Source organism: Indicator indicator, chromosome 11, assembly GCF_027791375.1.
Source record: "Indicator indicator isolate 239-I01 chromosome 11, UM_Iind_1.1, whole genome shotgun sequence".
Taxonomy (NCBI): Eukaryota; Metazoa; Chordata; class Aves; order Piciformes; family Indicatoridae; genus Indicator; species Indicator indicator.
This window is the reverse complement of record NC_072020.1, coordinates 29,714,274-29,739,384: the sequence shown is the minus strand read 5'-3', so window position 1 is coordinate 29,739,384 and position 25,111 is coordinate 29,714,274. Positions and strand designations below refer to the sequence as shown.

Sequence of the window (25,111 nt, the reverse complement as noted above, 5' to 3'; positions counted from 1 at the left end):
TGGACAAAAGTAGCAAAATGACATGCTAACTGCCTTGAAGGGTGTTATTTTCTGTATTTCTGTTTAGCTAAGACAGCTTGACAGTTAAAAAATCTAATCTTCTTTGATTCGTAGATTCAAGATGCTGCGAGTCAGGGCTTGAAATTTGTTGGAATTATACCTCAGTACCATTCCCAAAAGAACTGTCTTGTCAGCACCTCCCTGACACCTGCCAGTAACAACTCTGTGCAATCGAGAGATAATAAAAATGTTTCAAATTACCTCGAGGATCATGCTTCACCGGATGGCGAGAAAATAGATGGCAGTAATGGATGCAGCACCGCAGCACCAAGTGAGGAAAGCGCTGACCAATGTGCCACGTCCAGGGAGAGCTGGAAAGGTGAAGGACAGGCTACTGAAGAGCTGAAGGGAAATGAAGAACAGCTTCAGCATGCAAACCCAAGTGTAGCAGAAGCAGCAGACAAGCTGAATGGACCTGTGGAGAATGAAACGCCAGGACGATGCTTAAAACCACTTACTGGCAGTAAGTACTGTGGTGACCTCTCATACATAAAAGCCAAGTTAAAATTGTCTCAGCTGTGTTCCCAGCTCTTTTGAGGGACCTAGTGAAGGACCTTATCACTATAATAGCAAAGAAAAGATGTGCCAAGTGAGCCACTTAACTTGGTTTCAGCATGGTTACACAGTTCACTACAACTGAGTGTAAGTCAGATGAAAAATGGAGACGACTTAGTTATGGCCCATTTGTATGCTTGAGTGTAAAGACTTACTTTTGTGGACTGATGAGTTGAATTGGTTAATTTCTTTCTTTGTTGTGATACCCTGAGAGCTCTTGATTATTTTATCACTTTTGTCTATTTGAAAGGAAAGTGCTGCTAACCTGCCTGACAAGGTTTTGCAGCCATAGATGGAATATCATAAAGCCTTATCACAGCTAGCCCCTTTGTAACAGCTGAAGAGATAGCTGAATTTAAATCACATCAGGAATATGCATGGATCAGTTTTCTAGTGCCCTACAGTCAGCCTGGGCTCAGTGCTACAGTCAGAATTGTCATTACTGGAAAGGAGCAGTAATTGTTCTTAATGGCTCATGTTTACTAATTCATAGTATAGGTCCTCTTGGTAATGGTGCTCCTAATAATTTGCCTTCCCATTCTCTCTCTCTTTTTTCTTTTGTTTTTGTGTGTGAGATTGTTCTAGACATACCAGTGTTTGTTCTTTCATTTCTGTGACATATTTCTCCTTAGGTGTGCTTTCCACTTCTAAATGTCATTTTATGCCATCCAAACACAAAAGTCTCTGCTGAGGTCTCAAAATACCCTCCTTCAGGTGCTTGTTGCTTGGAGTTTACTTCAGTAGCAGAATTTGCAGTTCAAAATAGAATGTAGACCAGAGTAACCTAGAAAATGAGAAGTCATCAGAAAAATATATTCTTGCCACATTTCCAGTTTAAACATAAAAATATTTCTCTTTCCTATTTTTGCTTAAATCCTAGAAAACAGTGTGTACATTTGTTTCTCTTACTGCTTTGCTTACGTTCCTTACACACTACAAATCTATGTAAGGAAATTCCATCTCTGTTCCTTTCAGCTGGTACTGTCCTTGACTTCAATTTTTCTGTATTCTTTATGTTCTCAGTCAAACAATTCTACCCCCTTGGGGGTTATATATATAGGACTGGGAATGACTTGGCATTGTCTTAGTTTCTGTTGCATTTTAGTGTAATTAGATTTTTGCCATCAAATTTGATCCCACTCTAATAAACCTTCACCACTCTTCAATTTTTGTTGGTCAAGGGGGCAGCCAGATTTGGTCAAAGCATAGCTCTTATTTGAGTATATTTGTTCTGGTTGACATTAGAATCTTACACATTATAAAATCCCTTTTAGTTTTATAGTTTTAAATTAGTTATCTCCAAGTCTAGTCAGACCAGTTCTTTCTTTTTTTATATGTGCTGTCTTTAGGAGAGTTAACACAGCAAGTCTCATATTCTTCTCTATACTTAACAGTAAAAATCTTTTGCTGCAAGTAACCACAGTCTTACTGTTTCTTCATAATATGAAGCTGATCACTTCCAGTCTTACTAGCCAGGATTTTATTGCAGCTGCTGATTTGCCAGATAGATAAGAGGGTTTATTTTAAAAACATATTTAGTTTCCTCATTTATCATTCATTCTCTGAGTCACACATTTTTTTAATTGATGAGTTATGCAAATACTTTCCAAGACGGAAGGTCTGAGAAGGCAGTTTTATGTGACAGCACACCTGTAGTAGGATTTTCCCAGATCTATTGCCTGTTCAGCATTGCTGATTTCTTTATTACTTTTGTATGAATTTTTGTTATTGCAGCACTCCCTTTTCCTCCCATGGAAAATGTATTTCAGTCTTTGGCACCAGTTCTCCATCCTTCCTTGGGAACGTGAAGATAGAAAGCATCAGGTGTTTGGTTTTTTCCAGTTAGCCTTAGTCCATAGGAAGTTACCACTCTTGAACTTCTTCTTCCCTTTATAAAACTTCAGGGACAAAAAAAAATCTTACTATTTGGAGAATCTTAATTTTGTTCTTTATTGTAGCTTTTATATTTCTCAAGTGTTATTTTTGTGCTTCTTTTTTTTTTCCCCTGAATATTTTGTAGTGCTCATTCACTTTCTGTGTTATCTGTAGTAAGAAGTCTCCAGGGATGAGGCTTCTACCACCTCCCTGAGCAACCTGTTCCAGTGTCTTACCACCCTCATGCTGAAGAACTTCTTCCTGACATCCAATCTGAATCCACCCATTTCTATTTTTGCTCCATTCCCCTTAGTCCTATCACTGCCTGACACCCTAAAAAGTCCCAGGTTATCATCTCCTAATGGACTTTCAGTTTCATGATTTGCTGTTGTTAGCACCAGAAAGATCTCCCATCTGCAATGTGATTCTGGATTGGGGGTCAGAAGCAGTTTTCTGTGTATGTTCTTCTGAGTTAGAATTATCGTGATTTATTTTTTTTCTAAAGAAGTGGTAAAGAGCAAGAGGATTCATATTAACAACTTACTCCTTTGTACTCCGTTTGAATCCATGGTTCATGTCTGAGATCACTAGGTCTCTTTCATGTTTGGTTATATATTGTGAGCTCTCCAAGTGCTGCCATCTTGTCTCAGAGCATTGCCCTTCTAATATCTTTTTCAATTTACATGCTACTTCTTGCTCAGTGATGTTTGATAGAGAGCAATCTCAGCATTTCTTTTGACATCTCTTTCTTCAATACTTGGTATTAGAATATAATCACTTGGAAACAAAGGGAGCTTATTGAATGAATTTCATGTAATGTCTTTACCTTTGATATTAATTTATGTTAACATTTTTTGATATTTGGAAATGTTACTATTTCTTTCTGTGTCCATTAATAAGTAAAACAATAATGTCCAAACATTTTTTAATCAGTAGTTCTTCAGAGAACTTGGAAAGTGTATCTGCACCTAAACTCGCTCCCAGTTTAGGGCTGTGAAAGCTAAACTTTGCTGTCAGCAATGACTTTTTTTTGTGACAGTGAGTTTACATTAACTACTTTTATGATATACTACAGGAAATATGGAGGAGAATCTAGAAAATGTTCTGATTTGTAAGACCCTTCATAATTCCACTTTAAAATTCATTTGCTGTTGTGTTAGTGTCTCACCTTGGCTCAGACCCAGAGTAAATCAACAAACCAGCTAGCATAGTCTCTACATTAATGATTCACTGCATTTTCTTTAGATGATACTACTGCTTGCTGAGTCCATGCCATTGTATTAACAAACCCAAGTTATTTAATGCTTTGCTTTAGTGGCTGTGAATGCAATTCCTCCTCAGTCTGCAGTAGGTTTTATATTTGAACTGTCCTCAGTGTCACAGCTATTTTAACAATTCATTCACTAGGAAAATGAAAGTGCTCCATGCACTGGTTTTTGGTGATTTTGAGAATGCTACAGTTCTTAAAGCAGCTTGTGGAGCATGTTCTCCTGTCTTGGTTTACACTGATAACCACTAGGGCAGTTGTGCATTAGAACATACTGGACTTTGGGACACTATCATGTTGGACACTGCAGAAATATATTAAGGAGATGACAACGTCTCAGAATGTTTTTTCCAGTTGCAAAGTGTAATGGGTTGAGGGGAAGAAGTGAGCTATACCTTGTCTTAGCTGAAATATTATAATACAGTTGTTGCATTACTCTTTTTTTTTTTTTTAACTTTTTTGGTAGAAGCAGAGATCTTTGCTCTCTTCAACAAGCCGAAAAGCCCCCAGAAATGCAGCCAGTATTACACAGTGACTATCCCGATGAGGATCTCCAGGAATGGGCAGACTGTCAACAGCTTAGAGGCAAATTGGCTGGAGCACATGACAGATCACTTCAGGAAAGGAGGCTCATTGGTAAACGCTGTCTTCAGCCTTGGAATGGTAAATGGTATGGAAATTACAGAAAGCATTTAAGCTGTGATTATTTTCTTTTCTCCTCTAATAGAGGTCATTATCTTTGAAGAGAAGACATTTGGGAGGTGCTTGGGGTGGATTTGTTTTAGATCAGCCTATTTCAGTGAAATGGAATGAAAGCACAGGAAATATTTTGGCATTTGAAAAAGGGAAACAGATCATGTATTGTCTTTTGCAAACATACTAAAGATGATCCTGTAATTGCAGAAATATACAGTTAATAAACGGTACCAAGTAAAATAGATTAAACTAATAAGATTGTAAAGCAGATGACATAAACGGAAGAGTTTATGTCAGGTCAGCTGTCTGGTCACACACTGCATCTGGGTCTGAGTGCAGGTCACTGTAAGGACCTTCCATTTTCATCTGGCCAACATAGAATCATAGAATGGTCTGGGCCGGAAGAGACTTCAAAGCTCATGCAGTCCGACCTCCCCACAGTCAGCAGGGACATCCCCAGCTAGATCAGGCTGCCCAGGGCCTCCTCCAGCCTCACCTTGAGTATTTCCAGGGAAGGAGCCTCAACCACCTCCCTGGGCAATGTGTTCCAGTGTTCCAGTACCCTCATGGTAAAGAACTTGTTCCTAACATCCAATCTAAATCTGCTCTTCTCTAGTTTGAAGCCACTGCCTCTAGTCCTGTCCCTGCAGGCCTTTGCAAACAGTGTCTCTGCAGCCTTCCTGTAGCCCCCTTCAGGTACTGCTAGGCTGCTATTAGGTCTCCCCAGAGCCTCCTCTTCTCCAGGCTGAACACCCCCAGCTCCCTCAGCCTGTCCTCACAGCAGAGGTGCTCCGAACCTTTGATCATTTTCATGGCCGTCTTCTGGACCTGCTCCATCAGGTCCCTGTCCTTCTTTTATTGAGGGCTCCAGACCTGCACTCAGTATTCCAGGTGAGGTCTCCCCAGAGCCGAGCAAAGTGGCAGAATCACCTCTCTGGATCTACTGGCAATGCATTTTTTGATGCAGCCTATGTAGCCAGGTATTCCCAGTTCTTGCAGAGACCCTTTCCACCTTCATGGCACACATTTTTACAAAATCATCTTCTAGGTTTGTTTCATTGTAACCAAGTTCATGTGAGTGATGGATAAATCTTGGCCTTAATTGAAGAACAGAAGATTAAAACCCAAATTTTTGCATATTGTGGAAGTGAAGCACTGAGTCTGGCTTAATGCAGCAGCCAGTCTATACTATCATAGATTTGAAGACAAGCCTGCTGTACAAAGACAGATTTTGGTGCTTACTAGGAATCTGAGGGCCCATAAGAATAAACCAAGAGAAGTACTTGAACATAAAAAAAAAGTTGAAGTTAAAGCCAAATTAATTTTACTGGAAAATTATATGACTTATCTACTTAAAGTACTTATGGCTGAATCTTTCATCTAATTTTGGTTTGTTTTGCATTCTTCAAAAGGAATGTGGTAACCCATGGATTTGGCACTGCTACTAGGGTTAGTGGAGTCGTGCCTCAAAATTACAGGGGAACTGCACTCAGAGCATCTTCTTCCCATTTTGCTGTTGGTCAGAATTCCAGGATTTATGATAAAACAAACAGTAATCTGAGTCAGTTCTGGTAAAAGTCAATCAGGAAATTAACAAGCAATCCTAATTTTTCATTTTGCAAGCAAGTAGCAAAAAAGGAAGGTCTAAAGTTCATCTTTTGGAATGCTTTCACTCAGCTTCCTGGAAAGCTTTGTAATTGCTCGTTAAGTTGCTTAAAAACAAATGGTAATTTACTTTATGTGTATAAACTGCAACTCACAGAGGCAAACCTAATTGGCTCTATCAGGCTCAGTGTTTTCTTTAATAATAACTGCTTATCAGTGCACTCTTCAAATGCTTTAAACACAGCATTTTTCTGTTACTTAAACTTCAGAAGTTCATTTACATAACAGAGGCCTGGGGAGAGTTCATGTGCTTGGATACCAGTGTGAGGTGTGCTGGATTACTGCCCGTAGACATAGATAAAGTAGGCTGGAATGATGACAGTAAAATTTCAATGCAAACAGGACAACAGATTATGTAAAAGTGGGCAGATTTCAGATTAAGTTAGATTAGAGCATTACTGTCTTTTACAGTTACAGGAAGAACAAGTTTAGAAGTAAAAAGCTGAGAGTTAGGGTTTCTAGAGGTGTGTTAATTAGAACAGTTACATTAAAACACCATGACCATGCCCGTGCGTGGAAGAACATCTGCTAAGAACATCTCTGAACTTCCTATCAGTTGCATTTAAATGCTTATGATTTAAATCCTAAAATTTCCCTATGCTGCAAGGAAAGAGAGGAGCTTTTCCATTCATACAGCAACAAGTACCAAACAACTCAGGTAGGGATGAGGGAAGAAATAGGGGGCTGAGAGCTTCTCTCCTCCTTAGGTTTTTGAAGTCTTTTGTGGCAGCCTATCCAGCCCTTCATAGCTGCTCTCCTTATTCCATGATTAATCCTCTTCCAAATTAAGGTAACATTAGCATACTTTCTCTAATTGGCCATATCACATTTCTTTGTTCTGGAGGCTGGTTTTCTCTTTGGCTTAAAGTACAAATTCATTATTTTGCTTATTAGACTTAAAAGCAGGGTTATTATCTTCTTCTTTTCCTCCTTGTCTTTGGAATACCCAATGAAGTGAAGATTTCCAGATTGTCAGTAGTCATAAATCTGTTTCTTCCTTCTGCCAACAGTTTAATAATTAGTCTTTAAAAGAATTTTAAAGTTCACTGATAACAATTCTTTCTTTTTTGCTTATTGTACTAGATAATTATAAACACAAATATGAAAAAATTACAAATCACAGTATGTAAACCATTCAGAGTTACCTTATATATTAAATGGAAAGGAGAGGGCTCCTAAGAGACCTTATTGTGGCCTTCCAGTATCTGAAGGGAGCCTACAAGAAAGCTGGGGAGGGACTTTTTAGGATGTTGGTTAGTGACAGGACTGGGGGGAATGGATCCAGGCTAAAGGAGGGGAGATTTAGATTAGACATTAAAAGGAAGTTCTTCCCTGTGGGGTTGGTGAGACGCTGGAGCAGGTTGCCCGGGGCAGGTGGTGGAGGCCCCATCCCTGGATATTTTTAAGGCCAGGCTGGATGTGGCTCTGGGCAACCCGATGTAGTGTGAGGTGTCCCTGCCCATGGTGGGGCAGGGGGGTTGAAACTGAGCGATCCTTGAGGTCCCTTCCAACCCTGGCAATTCTGTGATTTTGCTGTGATAGTATGTTAGAAGCAGCAGCTTGCTTGGTCCTTGAATGTTGTTTTGTTGACAAGTAACCTTTAAAACTGGTGTTCAGTTACTTGCTGGTGTTGTTTATCCAGCTCCTGTCATTGCCAGTTCTGCCTGCAGTCCCAGGTGTAAACTGACCCTGCCTAGTGATCTACAGGACCTCACCCTTGCCCTCTTCTTATGAGAAGTGAAAACAGTAGCCGCAAGCTGGAGATTAATACCATTGCAAGTAGAAAGGATGTAGCAGGTGTGGGGGGATCTCCTTTCCTTTAACAGCAAGTCTTCAGTCTGTGTCAGAAGGAAGGAAGAGTCAAATCTAAGGTTATATTTTGATGCCTTAACAGAGTGATCATGAACCTGCTCATCATTAGTTGCTTTGAACTGCAGATCTTTAAATGCCTGGCATTCTTGTATTTGTTTTGCCGTTCTGTCTGTGAATTTCCTGCCTTTCAAATTCAGAAAAAGCCAGCCAGCCATCCAGAAAAAATTGACAGTACTTAAAGACAAAGCAAATGAAACAAAATGTAAGTGGCTTGAAAGAGGAAAGTAATCAGGTTTTTAGAAAGTCAGATTGCCTGTCTCTTATGTTTGCACTGTCTCTGACAAAGATGAACCAGTGGTGCATTTGGCCAATTACAGTCACCTTGTCCACTGAAGTGGCTGGGATTTTTGTCATCCCTATGGAATTATTTTCATAAAGCAAAGGCCAACATCCAGGTCACACATCACAAAAAGCCACAGAGAGCTGGCTTTCCTTATTGAGAGCAACAGCAGCCTAAAGGTTCCTTTCCTAGATGAGGAGGATTTGTAGTTCAAAGACAATGAGAGGAAAATTGTTGCCCACTAGGAAAGCTGTCATGGTAAAGTAAGAAATCTTTCCCTGTGTGCTTCTTGTAAATAAGAAGCAAGAACATCAAAATAGCTTTTTGTCAATCCAGCTACATCAAATATTTATACAAGCCAGTGAAAGTAGCTTTTTGTGCACAGTAGGATACCTCAATAAAAAATTCAGTGGTAGTGGAACATTTTCAGAGGAAGGACAATGATTGTAACCTTTATGTTCAGAGCCTTTTCTTTAAGAAAGGGTGAAATTATGTCAGTTCAAGAGTAAAGACTGGGAAACTATACCACAAACAGCAAAGTCAAAATGCTGTGTTTTATTGGCATTATTTACTGACCTATAGCAAGTGAACTAACGACTGAAGTTACTTGAGGCATTTTTAATTGTGGGCTAAGTTCCAGGAGCTAACTCTTGTTAAACAAGAAATGACCAAAAGGGAATACAACTGCATCAGAATCAGGAAATACCTTGCATGAGAAACAGTGGAAACCGGGAAGACCAACTCACTGAGTAAAGTTTTAGGTGGCTGATCTCTGTAGATAGGTTAGGTAAGAGTCAGCTGAATATATGTAGGCATTTTCCCCACCTATGAGTTGTCCCCCAAACTGTCTCATCATCCATGGAGATCTAGGCCTTAGACCAGTCTGGTCAGTAGCATTTGTGTTGTGATCCAGCTCATCCTACATCATCTGTGTCGAAGAGATCAGATAGACTGGAGTGGGTGATATAGCAGCAGCAGATCTAGATAAGACTGAGATACTCAGTACTTCCTTTGCCTTAGTCTTCACTGGTAGTCATTCAGGCCTCTCAGCTTAGAGGCAAGGTTCAAGAAGGTGCAGGACTAGCAGCAGTGAATGAAAATTAAGACCAGGATTGCTTGAGTTCCTGAGACCAAATCATCCACACCCAAGGGTGTTGGGGGAACTGACTGATGTCATAACAAGGCCACTCTTAGTCATCTTTGAAAGGTTATGGAGATCAGGAAAGGTTTCTAACACTTGAGAAAGGCAAAGGTCACATCCGTCTTAAAATGTAAAATGCCAGAGTGGTCAGCCTCATGTCATTCTTGGATGAATTGTTGAGTAAGTCCTCTTGGAACACATTTCTGGGTGCAAGAAAGAGAAGAAAGTGATTTGGAACCATCAGCATGGATTTAACAAGAGTAAGTCACACTTGACAAAACTGGTTGTCTTCTGTGACAAAATGACTGGATTTATGGATAAAGAGGAAGGAGTAGATGTCATTTTGGGTGAATTCATCAAGGTAGTTTGACAGTGGCTCCCACAGTATTTTGTAATTCAAGTTAAAACCCTGCAGCCCAGATGAGGGGGCAGCTAGATAAGCAGAAAACTGGCTAGGCTCAGGGGGTCTTGGTTAAAAGGTCACACTTTACCTGGAACAACAAATAGAGTGTCAGAGATCTCTCCTGGGACGTGTTTTGTTTAACAACTGTGTCAATAATGCAGAAGAGGCCATAGGGCTTGCTTTTGTCAGCTTTGTAGATGATCCCAAACTCAGGGGTGCAGTTGATGTGGACCTGGGCAGAGTGGAAGAATGTGCCTGAAGGTGATTTTTGAAATTCTGTGAGAATAAATGTCCTGCCTCCAGGAAGGGAGAGGCCTTACCACTACTCCAGTCCCCTGGATAGCAGCTGTGTTGAAAAGGTTCTGTGTGGGATGTTAGTAGGGAGGAAGCTGAAGACCAACCAGCAGTGTGCCCTGGCAGTAGAGAAGGCAACAGTGTATCAGGCTGTAATGACAAGAATGTAGTCAGTAGATAAAAGAGAGTAATTATCCTCCTCTACTTGGTGCTCTTAGATTGCACCCAGACTCCATACTGGGTCTGGTTTTGGACCCTTGCCTGCAGGAGGCAAGGAAGAAGTTGACAAAGAGGAGCTGATTTAACAGAGGGCCAACAAGATAGTCAGTGGCTGGAGCATTCATCCTGTGAGTAAGGACTGAAGGAGCTAGGTTGGTTCAGCCTGAGGAAGGCATAGCTTTAGAGGAATTAATAAGTGCCTGTCAGTGCCTATAGGGGACAGCTATCTAAGAAGCTGGATCCAGGCTCTTGAGTGAGGTGTGTGATGAGGAAAAAATGTACATCAGTTGAGACGAGAGAGGTCCTGGTTGGATATAAAGATGTAACTGTTTCATCATGAAACCAATCGTGCTCTGGAAAAGGCTTCCCAGGAAGCTGTGCAGTCTCCATCCTTAGAGATTTTCAAGATGAAACTAGGTAAAGCCCTAAGCTCTGGTCTCCACTTGTATTGAACATGTTTTGAGTAGCAGATTGGACTGGAGATCTCCTGAGGTCCCCCCATCCACCTGAATTATATTATGATTCTGTGGAAATGGGTCCTGAATAAAATAATTGTTACTTTTCTCCATGAATTGTAAAGAAATCCTTGTCTGACTAATTCAACTGTAGACATCTAATGTTAGCCAATGGCAGTCTCACCTAGTAGACTAGCTCTTGAACATATTGTTCTTAGAGCCTAGAGCATCTCTATGGCTTATTGCAGGGGGCGGTAGATTACATGACCTTTGGAGGTCCTTTCCAGCCTATGATTCTATGATTGCAGGCAGACTCAGTGCTGTGTGTCCATCTCCTTGCCCTTCCACACCTCTGTGTAAGAGTTTCCCTGAAATTCCTGCTGGTCCTAATACCACAGGTTATGTGTATCTTTTCTCCATAATGTGATCCCCTTAGCTCCTTTCCCCCAGGTAGTCTTAGCATCCCAAATGCTTCACTTATGAAGGAATTAATGATCCAGTTGTTCTTTCCCTTGCCTCCCCTTTTTTCTGGAAGAGTAGTCGATGACTTGTAAAAGGGATGATGTATGGCCAAGAACTGGCAGATGTGCATTCATGGCACAAAAGTTTAAACATTGTAGCACAACAGGTAGAGAGGAGATTGCTTATGGTTAAGAGGGAAAATCTTAATGAGCATCATCAACCAGTTCTCTCTAAAAGCTTTTTGCCACCATCGCTGTTGAACAAACCCTAGTATACAGCAGCCCTCTCTCCCTCATTGTTTCCCCCCTTCCATTGTTCTCATTTTCTATACGTTTCTTTCCTTGCCAAAAAAATTAAAGGATCTTAGGACTGACTGGATGTAGCATTTGACAGTAATCATTTGTATATCCAAAAAGGAAGCAAAGTCATAGAATCATAGAACAATTTAGGTTGGAAAAGTCCTTCAAAATCACAGTATCACAGTACATTAGTGGTTGGAAGGGACCTCCAGAGATCATTGAGTCTAAACCCCCTGCCAAAGCAGGATCACCCAGGGGAGTCTGCACAGGAATGCATCCAGGCAGGTTTTGAACATGTCCTGAGAAGAAGACTCCACAACCTCTCTGGGCAGACTGTTCCAGTGCTCTGTCACCCTCATTGTAAAGAAATTTCTCCTCATGTTGAGGTGAAACCTGCTATGTTCCAGCTTGTACCTGTTGTTCCTTGTCTTATTAGTGTGCACCACTGAAAAGAGCCTGGCCCCCTCCACTTGACACCCACCCCTCAGCTATTGATAGACGTTGATCAGATCCCCTCTCAGTCTTCTCTTCTCCAGACTAAACAGCCCCAGGGCTCTCAGTCTCTCTTCGTAAGGGAGGTGCTCAAGTCCCCTAAGCATCCTCATGACTCTCTGTTGGATTCTCTCCAGCAGGTCTCTTGAACTGGGGAGCCCGAAAGTGGGCACAGTATTGCAGGTGTGGTCTCAGCAGGGCAGAGTAGAGGGGGAGAAGAACCTCCCTAGACCTGCTGGACACACTTTTCTTGTTTCCCCCCAGGATCCCATTGGCTCTCTTGGCCACAGGGGCACATTGTTGTCCCATGGAGAACTTGCTGTCCACTAGGACTCCAAGGTCGTTGAGTTCAGCTGTAAACCTAACACTGCCAAGTTTATCTGCTGCCTGCTAGGGGCTCAAGAGCTCAGCTATTAGCTTCTAAAGCATTACATATGTGCCATAACGTTCGCATATGTGAAAGCTGCATGAGTGGAATGTGCAGCAGAGTGAAGCATAAAGGATGATTTAGGAGGGAGTGTAAACACATGCACGCTGATTGTGTTTTGATCACTTATTAATTAGCTGGCAAATGCATGGGGCGAGCTCGAGCTGCAGTTGTGCCAACAGCATGACACTGAATGTCATTAAGAGGATTCAGGATACAGGAGCTGTTCACTGACGCTGTGTAAAGCTTCCTGGCAAGATCCGGATGTCTGTGTCTAGTAGGGCACTATGGGTTTCTGCTTTCAGCCTTAGGTGCTGTCCTGTCATCCCTGCTTTGGGAAATTAAGTGGTTATTTGTACTTTATACATCCTAAAATAATTTGGGTATGGGTTTGCATGTTGGAACGTGATCTATTGCACAGAAGTTGAGTTGGTTCCTGCTTTGAAACGTAGGGTCTGACATAGTCCTACTTCTGACTGAAATATGATAATTAAATTTTGCACCAATTTGTATGTGGCAAGCTTGTTCTCCCTCTGTTTTCTAACCTGTAACCCAGCTGCTTAGGATGTGGCCTGTTATTTCACAGCAAAAATCTCTGGCCCCCTCCCTTGGGTGAGAAATCTATCTAGCTAACAAGAGTGACTGCTCTGTAGTCCAGTTCATTCTCTTTGCAGCAAGGTGCAGTACTGGCTTGCTCTAGTGGTGAGGAGTCTGTCTGTCCTTATTCTAAACTGGGTTACAGGAAGCCTGCCTGTGGAGACAGTCAGTGTGAAAGCAGACAACATAATTTTTCACTTCTTTGGGTCGCCCAACAGAACCCCAGGAAAGTCCCTAGTAAGTGGTGTGCAACTTTCCTTCACAACTGAACTGAAAAAAAAAAAAAAAGCTGTGTTAGTGTTGGATCTGCTCACTTAGAACTTATTGATTGAAACTGCAGCCAGAGACTGTGGAAATACAGGCAAGGGAGCAACTGCTTGACAGCTGCCACAACGGTCTTGCTACAGAGTTGTGTGGTAGACTTCAGGCCTCCAGCTACAGGAGTCAGGCATTTCTTGATATTGTGACATCCCCTCAGTTCAAGAGGGAGAGGGAACTACTAGAGAGTCCAGCCCACAGCCACAAAGATGATCAAAGGGGTGAAACATTTTCCTTATGAGGAGAGACTGAGGGAGCTGGGGCTCTTTAGCTTGGAGAGGAGGAGCCTGAGGGTGACCTCAGTTATAAATATGAAGATGTGCAGGGTAAGTGCCGAGAAGATGGAGTCAGGATATGTTCAGTGATGTCCACTGACAGGACAAGGGGCAATGGGTGGAAGCTGAGGCATAGGAAGTTCCATGTAAACTTGAGGAAGAATTTTTTCCCTGTGAGAGTGACAGAACACTGGCACAGGCTGCCCAGGGGGGTTGTGGAGTCTCCTTCTCTGGAGATATTCAAAACCCACCTGAATGAGTTCCTGTGGGATCTGGTCTAGGTGATCCTGCTCTGGCAGGGGGGTTGGACTGGATGATCTTTGGAGGTCCCTTCCAGCCCCTAACATTCTATGATTCTGTGATCCACCAGGGAAAGCAGGAGGACCTGATGAAACAACTAAGCAAACTTACACACCAGTTTCTTGTGTCAGTACAGGAATCTGTTGCCTTGTCCTGTGCGCTTGCATTTCAAACCCCTGTATCATACCAGTGCAAGGAACATGGTTTTCCTAAAAACACAAAGAAACTGTCATGCAAAATACAATATTTGTGGAAGGTAGAAGCAAAGTCTTTATAGTCAGTCATGTAAAGTAAATGTATTATTTAAGTTAGGAAGGCTGAGAAGCACTCTGTGTGACAATGTGTAGGAGTTTTCTATGCTCACAAAGAGCACAGGGCTGCTTATTTACAGATTTTCCAAATGCAATTCTATTGCATCATCCTTTAGTTCATTTTAGCAAAGAAAGGTAAGTCATGGGTTTTTTGAAGTTACTCTGATTCTGTTCTGTCATGGAGCTGACAAATCTTGAGTCCTTCCGTATGGGACTGCTTGCTGATTATGGAGTGTATGGCTTAGCGGGAGGAGGAAGTGCTGCTCAAGTAACTTTAGTAGTATGTGTTGTCTGAAAAAAGGCTGAGTGTGCTGGGAATACAAATGAGAGTAGCGAGCCACTGAGCCAGATGGTCAAAATGCCTTCATAAATTGATTAAATAGTTATGAATGTATCTTTTCTTTCACACTGTTCAGATATGCCAGCTCATCTTCAGCCCATGTAAATCACTGTAACTGGAAGGAATGATCCATATGACATGAGCACTGGAACAGGCTGCCCAGGGGGGTGGTGGAGTCTCCTTCTCTGGAGACTTTCAAACCCCACCTGGGTGCATTCCTGTGCAGACTACCCTGAGTGATCCTGCTCTGGCAGGGGGGTTGGAGCTGATGATCCTTTGAAGTCCCTTCCAACCTCTGATATACTGTGAGACTGTGATATGTAGGGTTCTGACTTGTGTAAGTGAATGAGTATGGTCATTAATATCAGTGTACCTTCAAAAGCTGACGTGATACATAGTCTTTAGCCCCCAAAGCATGTGTGTAACTTGAAGTAGGTGAGCAGCACTGCTGAACTGAGTACTGATCTGATTTTCCTACTCAAAGCAAGAGAGCTGTGGTTGGGTTTTTTGAGGGGACAAACTCTGGAATAACAGAGGGGACAGTGAGGTTTGCTGTCAGAGGGTAGGATTGCTCTTTAAAACTGGTAGAGATACTAGTCTCATTCTGTTAATAGAACTGGACTACCAGAAGAAGTTCCATGCATTTTTTTATTTACATCCTTGGAAGAATTGGTTATTAATAAATTCAAATGCCTCACTAATGGAGGAGGCTCAGGGGAGACCTTATTGCTGTCTAGCAACTACATGAAGGGAGGTTGCAGCCAGGTGGGGATTGGTCTCTTCTCCCAGGCAACCAGCAGCAGAACAAGAGGACACAGTCTCAAGCTGCCCAGGTGGAAGTTTAGGCTTGATCTTAGAAAAAAGTTCTTCACAGAAAGAGAGATTGGCCATTGGAATGTGCTGCCCAGGGAGGCGGTGGGGTCTGCGTTCCTGGAGGTGTTTAGGAAGAGACTGGATGAGGCACCTAGTGCCATGGTCTGGTTGATTAGTTAGGGCTGGGTGATTGGTTGGACTTGATGATCTTGGAGGTCTCTTCCAGCCTGGTTGATTCTGTGATTCTGTAATGATTGGGTACTTTCCATAAAGCTTACCTATAACCCTGTATTTTCCAGATTCTTTACATGGGACAATGGATGGAATATTTCTCTTTGAAGATGTTGCTGTGGAAGACAATAAAACCATGCAGGGCTATGATGCAATTGTTGTAGAGCAATGGACTGTCCTCAAGGTATGCATGCACTTCATCTTCCTTGATTTTTCTGTAAATCAAAACACTCCCAAGACTGAGAGTCAGAGTCTCACATATTGATCTGTGCTTCAGCAGTACAAGGCAGGCAGCTGAAGTAAAGAGATGCAACCTAACAGTGACACCAGTTAAGCACACTCTAGGTTTGTATGATGCACTTTTGATTTTAATAATCTCCATTCTTTGCTGGGGGGGATGGAATATGTGAATGATGATGAGCAGTGAAACTCAGGGCAATCTGCCCCAAAAATACAGATGTCTGCTAGATTAACTGTAAAGAGGATATCCATTGGTTGTCAGGGCAACAAGATCATAGAAGTCACTGTAGTGTTTCAGTTCTAAAGGAGAAGGCCCTTTAGGTTGGCTTAGCTGCAGCAGGATTGCACAAATAACTGCATTTATTTGTCTGACCTCCTTCATATGCTGAAAGAAGTGTATAGTCTGGATAGGTCCCTATTAACAAACTATGTGTGTCATGGATTGGCTTTTTGCTGATCCAGGAGCACACTCAGAAGAGTAGATCAAATCAGTCACAATGGATCTTCCACAGCAAATCTGATACACAGATAGGTATTTGAAAAACTGGGCTAGGAATTTGTTGGGACTTGAAGCAAAAAGGTCACGGAGGAAAAGAGGATACCATTGTGTAACTCTTAGAAGGTGTTTTGTTTTGGTTTGTTTTGTTGGATTAGTCTGCCAGAAAGAAATGTCTGAAATGCAATGCCTCATCTTTTTGCTTGGAATATTTTGTAAATGGTGTAAAATGTTAAGAAAGACAAGCAAAGCACACACATGTCAAAAGGATAGATTAAGAGGAAATGGAACAGATGCTAGCCTAAATGTGTAAAATTCCAGGGTTACAAGTTTGGGTATTAGATGATGACTCGGTAGTGTAGCAAGAAATGGCCACATGATATATAATAACATCTAGAAACTTCTTGAAGAAGAGGCTAATGTGTTAATGGCAGCTTTTCTTGTGCTGATGGGCATCTGAACAAATGACTCCTGTATTGCATTTAGCGTTGTTCCAGTTGTCACAGACCTGACTGGAAGTTCTTGTGCATCCTGTGGTCAAATTGGGGTGTTGCCACTCAGGAGCTGGGTTGTAGGATAATGACAGATGGTGCCTTGGGTGCATTAGGTCACCCCTGATCAAGAAGGCAAATGTTAAGAAGCTTTAATGTCAACCATATGTTCAAAACTGTTAGGAAAAGAATAGAGGGTGAAGCTGCAAGCTTATACTCCTACGTACTAAAACTGTATTTTAGCACCTTATTTCAGAAGGTTAAAGCTGTCAGTGTTCAGAGAAGAGCAGTGAGGATGACCAGTGATACAGACAGATAGAAAGACTTTACTTTGTGTGTCCTTTCAGCCTATGAAGAGAAGAGTTGAAGGGAATGCAATAGGCAGAGGCCTGCTGCATCACGGGAGGCATGTCAATAAGGATTGATTGCCATTTTTTCCAGTATCAGAGCTAAGGGTTGTCAAATGGCACTAGTCAGGGCCAGGTGCAAAACAAACCAAAAGGAGGTAACTCAAATAATTCTTTGTGAAGCAGGCAGCAGATCTGTGGAACTGCCTTGACCAAAACAGTAGAACACAGAAGAGTCTCTTCTAGCAGGGCCTCTTGAAGTGTTAGAGCCCTAGTAGATAGAGTATCATTTGCTTTTGATTGTAACAATCCCATGCTGGAGACACAGCTGGTCAACAGATTAAGGAATCAACCTCCCAGTGCCATCTGGCATGGCATGAGATGCTGTACTGCTGCACATTGTGTCTGTGTGAGGGCTAACATTGGGGGGCTTGTTCCAGACATAAGACTCAGTATGTGCAATTTCAGAAACCGCCTGGTAGCACTTACACAACTTGTCACTATGAGCAGATTATTCTCTGCTGCAATTTAAAATTTGGGTGCTGGGTGTTCTCTGGCAGTTTTGCTCCTCTGAGATCAAGGGGCCCTCTTGGAGACACTATGAACATGTTGGTTGCCCACCAGCCTGAAAGTGGAAGGATATGGAGAACAAAAAGCCTGCTGAAGGAAGGAGGTTGAGACATTGGGGAACTCTTGCAAAGGTCTTCCCCATTCAGAGGAAGAGCAGAGCTGACTATCTCTGTGTTCTTCTCCTGACATATAACTGCCTGTGCATTTCTTGCCTCATGTTTTCTCAGACATAATGGGTGTAGGTCGTCAAATGCATGAAAGAGAGACTGGAAGCCAGGGAATCAGTCGGCACTTGCCAAGTGTCATACCCAGAAGACCAAGTCACCCCATTGTTAAACCCTGTGGGAATTAATTTTCATTCACTATAAACATGGAATAGTGCAGTGCAGAGGAAGGGACTGTAAAATGTGACATTGAGAGGGAAGGAGATGGATTTCAGTAGTGACAGAAGATGTCCAAAAGCCAATGAGATCTTTGTTGCCTTTATGAATACTTCAAAGTATTCGAAGTTACCACAGAGATAATTATGGAGCAGTGGAATGACTCATTCATGCAGACTGCCTTATTTTTTTGGTATAGGTTCAGCTCTGATCTAGATGAATCTTTTCCATTTGTCTTTTTCATGTGTACCAAAGCAATGGAAGAAGCCCTAATTGGCAGCATGACCTAAAAGCATGTATTATGGATCCTTACTTTAAATTTGTATCCAGTTTGGTTATTTGGATGATCTGTGATCTTGCTCAGATGTGGTCTAAATTGAATGTAAATTTATTTTGCTATATCCCAGTTAAGAAGAAGAAAGAAACAGAAGAACTGAAGTCACAACAAAAGAAAGCTATTTTCACTAAACAACAAGACATACAACATATATCAGTGTCCTTAGAAATAAAAAGTGAACCTTTCTAAATCAAAAGGTAATGTTTTGCTGTGTTGCCTTTTGCTGTGTTACTATAAAGGCAAAAGAGAGGGGTTGGCACACCTCTTAGCAGAGGAAAGTGCTGCCTTTTTAATTGCTAAGGCTAATAGAGAAAACAAGCTGAACAGTGTGATGCACTCGGTGTGTGTGTAAAATGTCAGTTTGTAGAGGATGTAAAGCTCGCAGCTGTCACAGTATGTGGTCCCGCCAAGCAGCAGACAGGATGTAATAGCTCTGAGTAATTTAACTCTTTCTTCTCAAGGTGGAGCTGTGGTGTCCTCTGCAAATGACCACAGGACTTCTAATGACAAAATGCTTATCACTTTAACTCTAAAAATGTCAAGGCATATTATTTCCACCGCAGCCTCTGAGATCTAGCCCTAAAACTTGTTTGATGGTTTTAATTCTGCTTGTGTAGGCAAATGTGGGTAGACAGGGCTGATTAATCAGAGCCTGCATGATTTCCTTGAGTGAGTGCCTGTGTGGTGTGTAGCTGCTGGCTGTTAAACCATGACACTCCTCAACTCTAATCTGTCACCTTCTCTTCCCCATTACCCCAGACAAAATAGCTAATACTGTCTTTAAAATTGAGTGCTGTGACATTTATTTCAGATTTCTGCACTGTTCTGCCTCTGTGGCCTTGTTCCTTTTGAAAATACTGTCTTTAATTTGCAGGTATTTTCTCGTTTAAAATCTTCAGCTCGTGATTCATCACCTTTTTATTTTTTGCTATACCATAATCTTTGGTACTAACATGAATTAAAACCTCAACTACACCACGAGGCTGCCGTTTCCTTGGCAGGACTGAACAGGCTCAGAGTCAGCTGTAGACACAGTCAGCCTTTTATAGTGCAACATATTAAAAAAGATTTAAAAAAATTGTCTCTGCTGAGCCTAGGTTGCAAGTTGCTTTATGTGAGCCTTGAAACAAATTCTCTGGAAATGAGGATTTGATTTGTCTGCAGATCTGATTTAGGTCATATGTCAGTTAAGCTATGGTCTGCTGTCTCTGGCCATAGCAGAAAGGCACAACCAGGTCAGCAAAGGGAGCTGATGGCAATAGGTATGAAAAGCAGTTGTGTGTGAGTGTGATCCTCTTTACAAAGGACATATGTTTCCTGGACATACTATTTCAGTACTTTGACTCTTGTTGCTTTTTTTAAAGAAAGCTGAACAAAAAGCTGATCTTCAAATGGTCTTTGTAATTCTCATTCTTATATGTAAGATGTTCAAGTAGCTATGTGCATATATATTTGTCCACTGAACTCAGTATCCACATGCTCTATAAAAGACTAAAATCCACAGCTAATATATATATTTTTTTATAATGATAAATTTAGTAATAAAATCTTGCAGTATGAACTTGGGGCCTCCCTGATGGTTTCTTGTGGCATTGGCAGTATTGAATGTCTAACATGTGAGTAAAGGGAGCTTGAAGCAAACAGGCTTTTAGAAAAGCATAGGATTTGAAACAATATGAATAAAAAAAATCACTTCCTGTCTGTCATGGTTTGCTTAGCTTTGTGATAAGATCAGATATAAGATCTAGGTCTCTGCTCACCCATAAAATTTTTCAGGAAAAAGTGAGCATACCAGATCTGAACTTTCCACCTAAGAACAAGCTGAGAAAAAGTATTTCAGTCCTCTTTTGTACTCTGTAAAAGAGCACACAAGGAGCAAGTTGTGTTTCTTTACCCCAGAGGGCCACCTTTAGCCAGGCAGTAGTGCCCTGGCTAATGCATCTCTTTTACCCTGTGCTACTGCCAGGCAGGTTTGGGAGGGGCCTCAACATTTTGAGGGGCACAGGAAGCAGGTGCTGGGCCCCCATAAATCGCATGCACAGGCTGCATGTAAGTGAAGGGCAGTGCCAACCTTTACTCTCCTGCTGCCCGAACGGATGGCAGTGGAGAGTCTGTACTTCAGCTGCCTTTCTCACATCGAAGCAGATCTTCAGTCCATAATGATGGAGTGGTGCACAAAACCTTTTTGCAAAAGCTAGAATTTTTGAGAATAAATTTTAACCAAAGGAAATTATGTTGGGGGAAGCTGCATGGAGATGATTAAGCAGTGTGTGGAAAAGCAGCCTGGACTATACAAGTTCTTAGGTAGTGTTTTTCTGTGTTTGTTTTTTTTTTTCCCAAAAATCAGTTGATGTACAGCCAGTAAAATCAACACTCACATTAAGGTATAGTGCACAAGTGATTCAGAAATTGATTTAAAAATGCCAGAGTTATTTAAGAGAATGGACTCATGGATTGCTAGATCACAATTATGTCTTGTGCTCCATGGCCAGTTATGTGGAGTTGTCCAATCATGTGTACGTTGCCAGTGCAGTTGTGGGTTTAACACATTTCATAAGGTGCTTCCATGCTTCCTTTGTGGAGAACCCTCCATGTCAGCACCTTCAGCATTTGCTGCCTATCCTATGCTTCTTATAAATGCAAAATTGTGCTGCTGAGCACATGTGCATCTATGTTACAGGTGCAGGCAGTATCAGGAGCACTCAGATGTTTTTATCAGTTTGTACATATGCTAGAAAGTAGGATTTGCATCTGCAGAAGTCATAGAGAGAAGTTAGCTTTGTGGGCACAGGAGGGGTTTTTGGTTGTTGTTCCTTATGGTACCCTAGATGTGGAGCCAGATAAGAATGGTACTGAGCAGCCTATGTGTGTGTTGAAATGGTGACTGGATACATCTGAATCGCAAAAAAACTCTTACCAGGATGCCACCCTGCATAAAAATATTTCACATGGCATGAACTGACATATATTAAGTAATCACAAAAAGCTCTAAATTACCTGTGCCCTGAATAATGAGCAAAAAGCCTCCCTCTGGATTTCTTTTATTACTTTTTTATTTCTATTAACTTTCCACTAAGGTCCCAGTTTGGCAGTTAGTCTGTATTGGTCAGCAACCCATCTGCTGACAGAAGCCACTGGTGGTTTCTAAGTGTACAGGAACCATCCCAAACCACTCTGCTATACAGCTAATGGATATGTAGCAACAATCTGCTAGGAAGATGCTGTAGCATGTTACTCTTGGAAATTTAGGAGCAGCTCAATGCTAGAGGAGCACAGTCCAACTTTTATTGCTGAAACACTTGTGAAACTTCCTTTTGCTTCCAATAAATGTTTTTAATGGAGCAATAATGTTATATTGTTAGCAGAAATTACCTTTTGGAAGACGTCTGCAAAGGAAAAAAGGCACATAATTCACAGCTTTAGAGCTTGGATTTAGTCTCCTTGTCAGCTGCATTACTGCAAACATAAACCATTTGCAGCAGGCTTTTACTGGGTCATTCTTGCACAGCCCCTATATTCAATTCTCTCATTTTATTGTCTTTCTTTTCCACTAGGCTGCAAGGCCAGCTTTCACCCCTTCCTCTTCCTCCCTTCAGTGCCCTGGGAGGGGAAGTGCTGGCTTTGGCAGCGGTGGGGACTGGTGAGCAGGCCTGGCTGGGGTGCAGGCTGCCGCCCTGGTGCGCTGTCCCCTCTGTTGTTCTGCAAGGAGCCAGGTTTGAACGCAGTGCCTGTTTCCCCCAACAAACAGTAGGTTACACTTTCAAAGCAACTTGTGTTTTTCACTTCCCATCCTCTTTGCCATCTGTCTGTGGATCTCAGTACACAGTCTGTTAGGATTTGCCGATAAAGGTTTTATTAAAATTTATTTAATGAGATTTTCAGTCTTCCACTCTTCAATCCATGTTGGGAAAAGAAGCATTAAATAGTGACAATCCAGAGCTGCCTTGTAAATCACATCCACTTAACCCAGGAAAGAATGATTTCTAAAGAACTTCTGTCTCACAAGAGCTTAGTAGTTGTCGTGTTTATTTTCTTGCTGTGGTTAAAATTGTCACAGTAGGAGGGAAAAGAAAAGAAAAATTGTTAATGCAGATGTTTGTGTGGCTTGCCCCAGATATTATCGTTATAATTTTTTAATCATTTGTTCCTTTTCTAATGAGCAGAAGCAACTGTGAAAAGAGAAAACTCTGGAAACAAACGGTACAACTAGAAATGAAATTAATTCTTTTCATGTGATGGAAGTCAGGGGAAAACCTAGCTCAATATGCTCTGGCTTCTTGACACTCAAGGTGTGATCAGAGATTACTTATCATCTACGGGAGAGTGGGAACCAAGTTAATTAAAAATTTCCACCCTTTCACTGAAATGTCTCCCAGTTTGAGATGCATTATTTGAACACTTCTTTTTCAATAAGGCTCTGGCGTGTACTTTCTAGTTTCTGCTGGTGTTCAAATCCAATATTTGCTAGCTAGAAAGAGCATTATCATTTCATCTTAGGGAACTGTGTATGTTTGAAATTTTCTTTCCATTGTCTCAAATAATAGAAAAAATAATTTTAATTATTGTATTACGTGTAAAAAGAATACGACATGTCTCTTCTCTGCACCCGTCCCCCACTGACTGATTGTTTAGAAGCATTTTTGCTTTGGAAAGCATTGAATATGACACCAATTAAAGGTCTTTGTGACCCTGACTCCTGCTGGTACACAAATTCCAGTCGTGGGATAGGATTGCAACCAAGGATTCAGGAGGGGGAGGGAGAAGTCATTCCTTGTCATCTTAAAGCAAGCTTCAATTATCTGTATTTGCAAGTCAGGAGCTTGAAGCCCATATGAGTTACACCTGTTTACTCTGGAGTGACTCCTTTCTCTAGTCTGTGATCTTCAAACACAGCCAATTATTTGGAGTAGTTTATTCCCCCAGGGACCTGGGAAGGAGATGCAGTGTCTGACTCCAGCAAAGCATCCTGCAGAGTGGGAGGGAGCCTGCGGGAGAGCATGTGGAGCTCGGAGGAGGTGTGCAGCTCTCCATCAGGTTCCCTTCCTCCAAACAGCCTAACACACACACTGTGGGGTTGAGTACCAGCACATGAAAATAAAAGGCCACCTTTTTTGTAACAGTTGTACAGAACTTTGTCAGCAGAGTTTTTCACCTTTCCAGATTGGTTAAAGAAAATTTCTTTAAGCCTAATTGACTTCAGTCTTAAATTTATTTTCCAATAACTTTGTACTCCAAATGAGCTTTCCCTGCTCATTTCATTTCTCCACCACTGGGATTGTGGGATACATCATCTGCTGGAGATGATGCTGACTCCTGACAAGCCAGGCAGGTCCAAAGCCAGCCTTGTCTTGCCACTCAGAGCCTGCAGGGACAGTGGGCTGTGGCAGGAGTGACAGTGTAACCCTGAAACAATTTGGCTTCTGCAGCAGCCAAATGGGCTCTGTGTGGTATTGATGTCCTCCCTCATTGCTGTAATCTCCCTCTGATTTCTGATGTTTGATGCACATCCTGATGCAAGGAGAAGGTTCTTCTTGCTAATTGCAAACCTTAGGCAGTGAATTCAAAATAGAATTCATCTTTGCAACACGAGATGTTGCTTGGGGCACAAACAAGGTCTGCTGTGCCAGTCTTCCCTGACCTGCTAGTCTTTCACCCTCTAAGTGAGTGAGTTCCTTCTGGTTTGTTTTTTTTTTTTTTCCCTCTACAAAGGCTGTTTAATGGAAGGAATGTTTTGGTCAGATCCTTTTATGTGTTTGTGTTCTTCCAGGTACACAATGGTGGATGCTCTGGCCTTGTTTTTAATGCTCACGTTGGGTATTTTTCTCTTAGTGTTTGGAAGATGTTGTTGACCAATCTCATAAATCTAAATGCGTTATTTTTGTGTTTTCTTGAGACACTAGATCTTAACAGAAATCTACAAATATAATTTTTGTGTTACCCTAGGGTACCCTATTTTAAAAAACTGGAAGGAGGGTGGAAATATCCATCTTGTGGCAGCCTAAGGAGACTCTGGAGCTACCACAGTCACAGCTGTGGTATAAGTCCTGGTTGCTTCAGAGCACATGAGTCAAAGACCACATGGCATTGCTCCCTTCTTGCAGGGCATCTCTTTCCTCTCCTGGAGTTAGCAATTCTGATCTGCACACGGTGATGCTGTAAAGTAGCACTGTTTCTGTAAGTCCCTGAAAGCCCCTCTACAGAAATAACATCAGCAGAGTGTTCTCTGCCATGTGCTTTCTGGAATTTAGTTTTTAAGCATTCACCTTTTTAAGCAGGAGCAGTGCAGCTTCTTCAGCTATTTGCCTTTGTAGTCACGATTGGGTTTTTAATAGGTATAGACAGGCAGTCATGAAGATATCAAGTGACCTAAATTACATTTGTTAGAAGAAAGGAATAGCTGAGACTGGAATTCACTAAAATACCTTGAAATAACTACAGTAGGATTTGGATTAGTTCTGATCAAATGCCTATTTTATTACTTTGGAATAAATGGATTTTTTTTTTTTTTTTGGAGCTGCAAAGCTACTGTGCCTTACCCAGAGCTGAGAACTGGCCATTAAAACTCCTTGTGTGCACATGAAACCAGTGTAAATTTCTGGCAAA

General features: G+C 41.7%; 1 protein-coding gene across 1 annotated transcript in view; it reads left to right on the top strand.

The window, feature by feature from the left end:
- Positions 1–25,111, top strand: part of RFTN1 (raftlin, lipid raft linker 1) — a 94,843-nt gene that overhangs the window by 61,796 nt on the left and 7,936 nt on the right. The window contains exons 4-6 of the mRNA XM_054384841.1: positions 115–523; positions 4,224–4,427; positions 15,716–15,831. Of these exons, the coding sequence (XP_054240816.1) occupies positions 115–523; positions 4,224–4,427; positions 15,716–15,831 (729 nt within the window). The remainder of the gene's footprint in view (positions 1–114; positions 524–4,223; positions 4,428–15,715; positions 15,832–25,111) is intronic.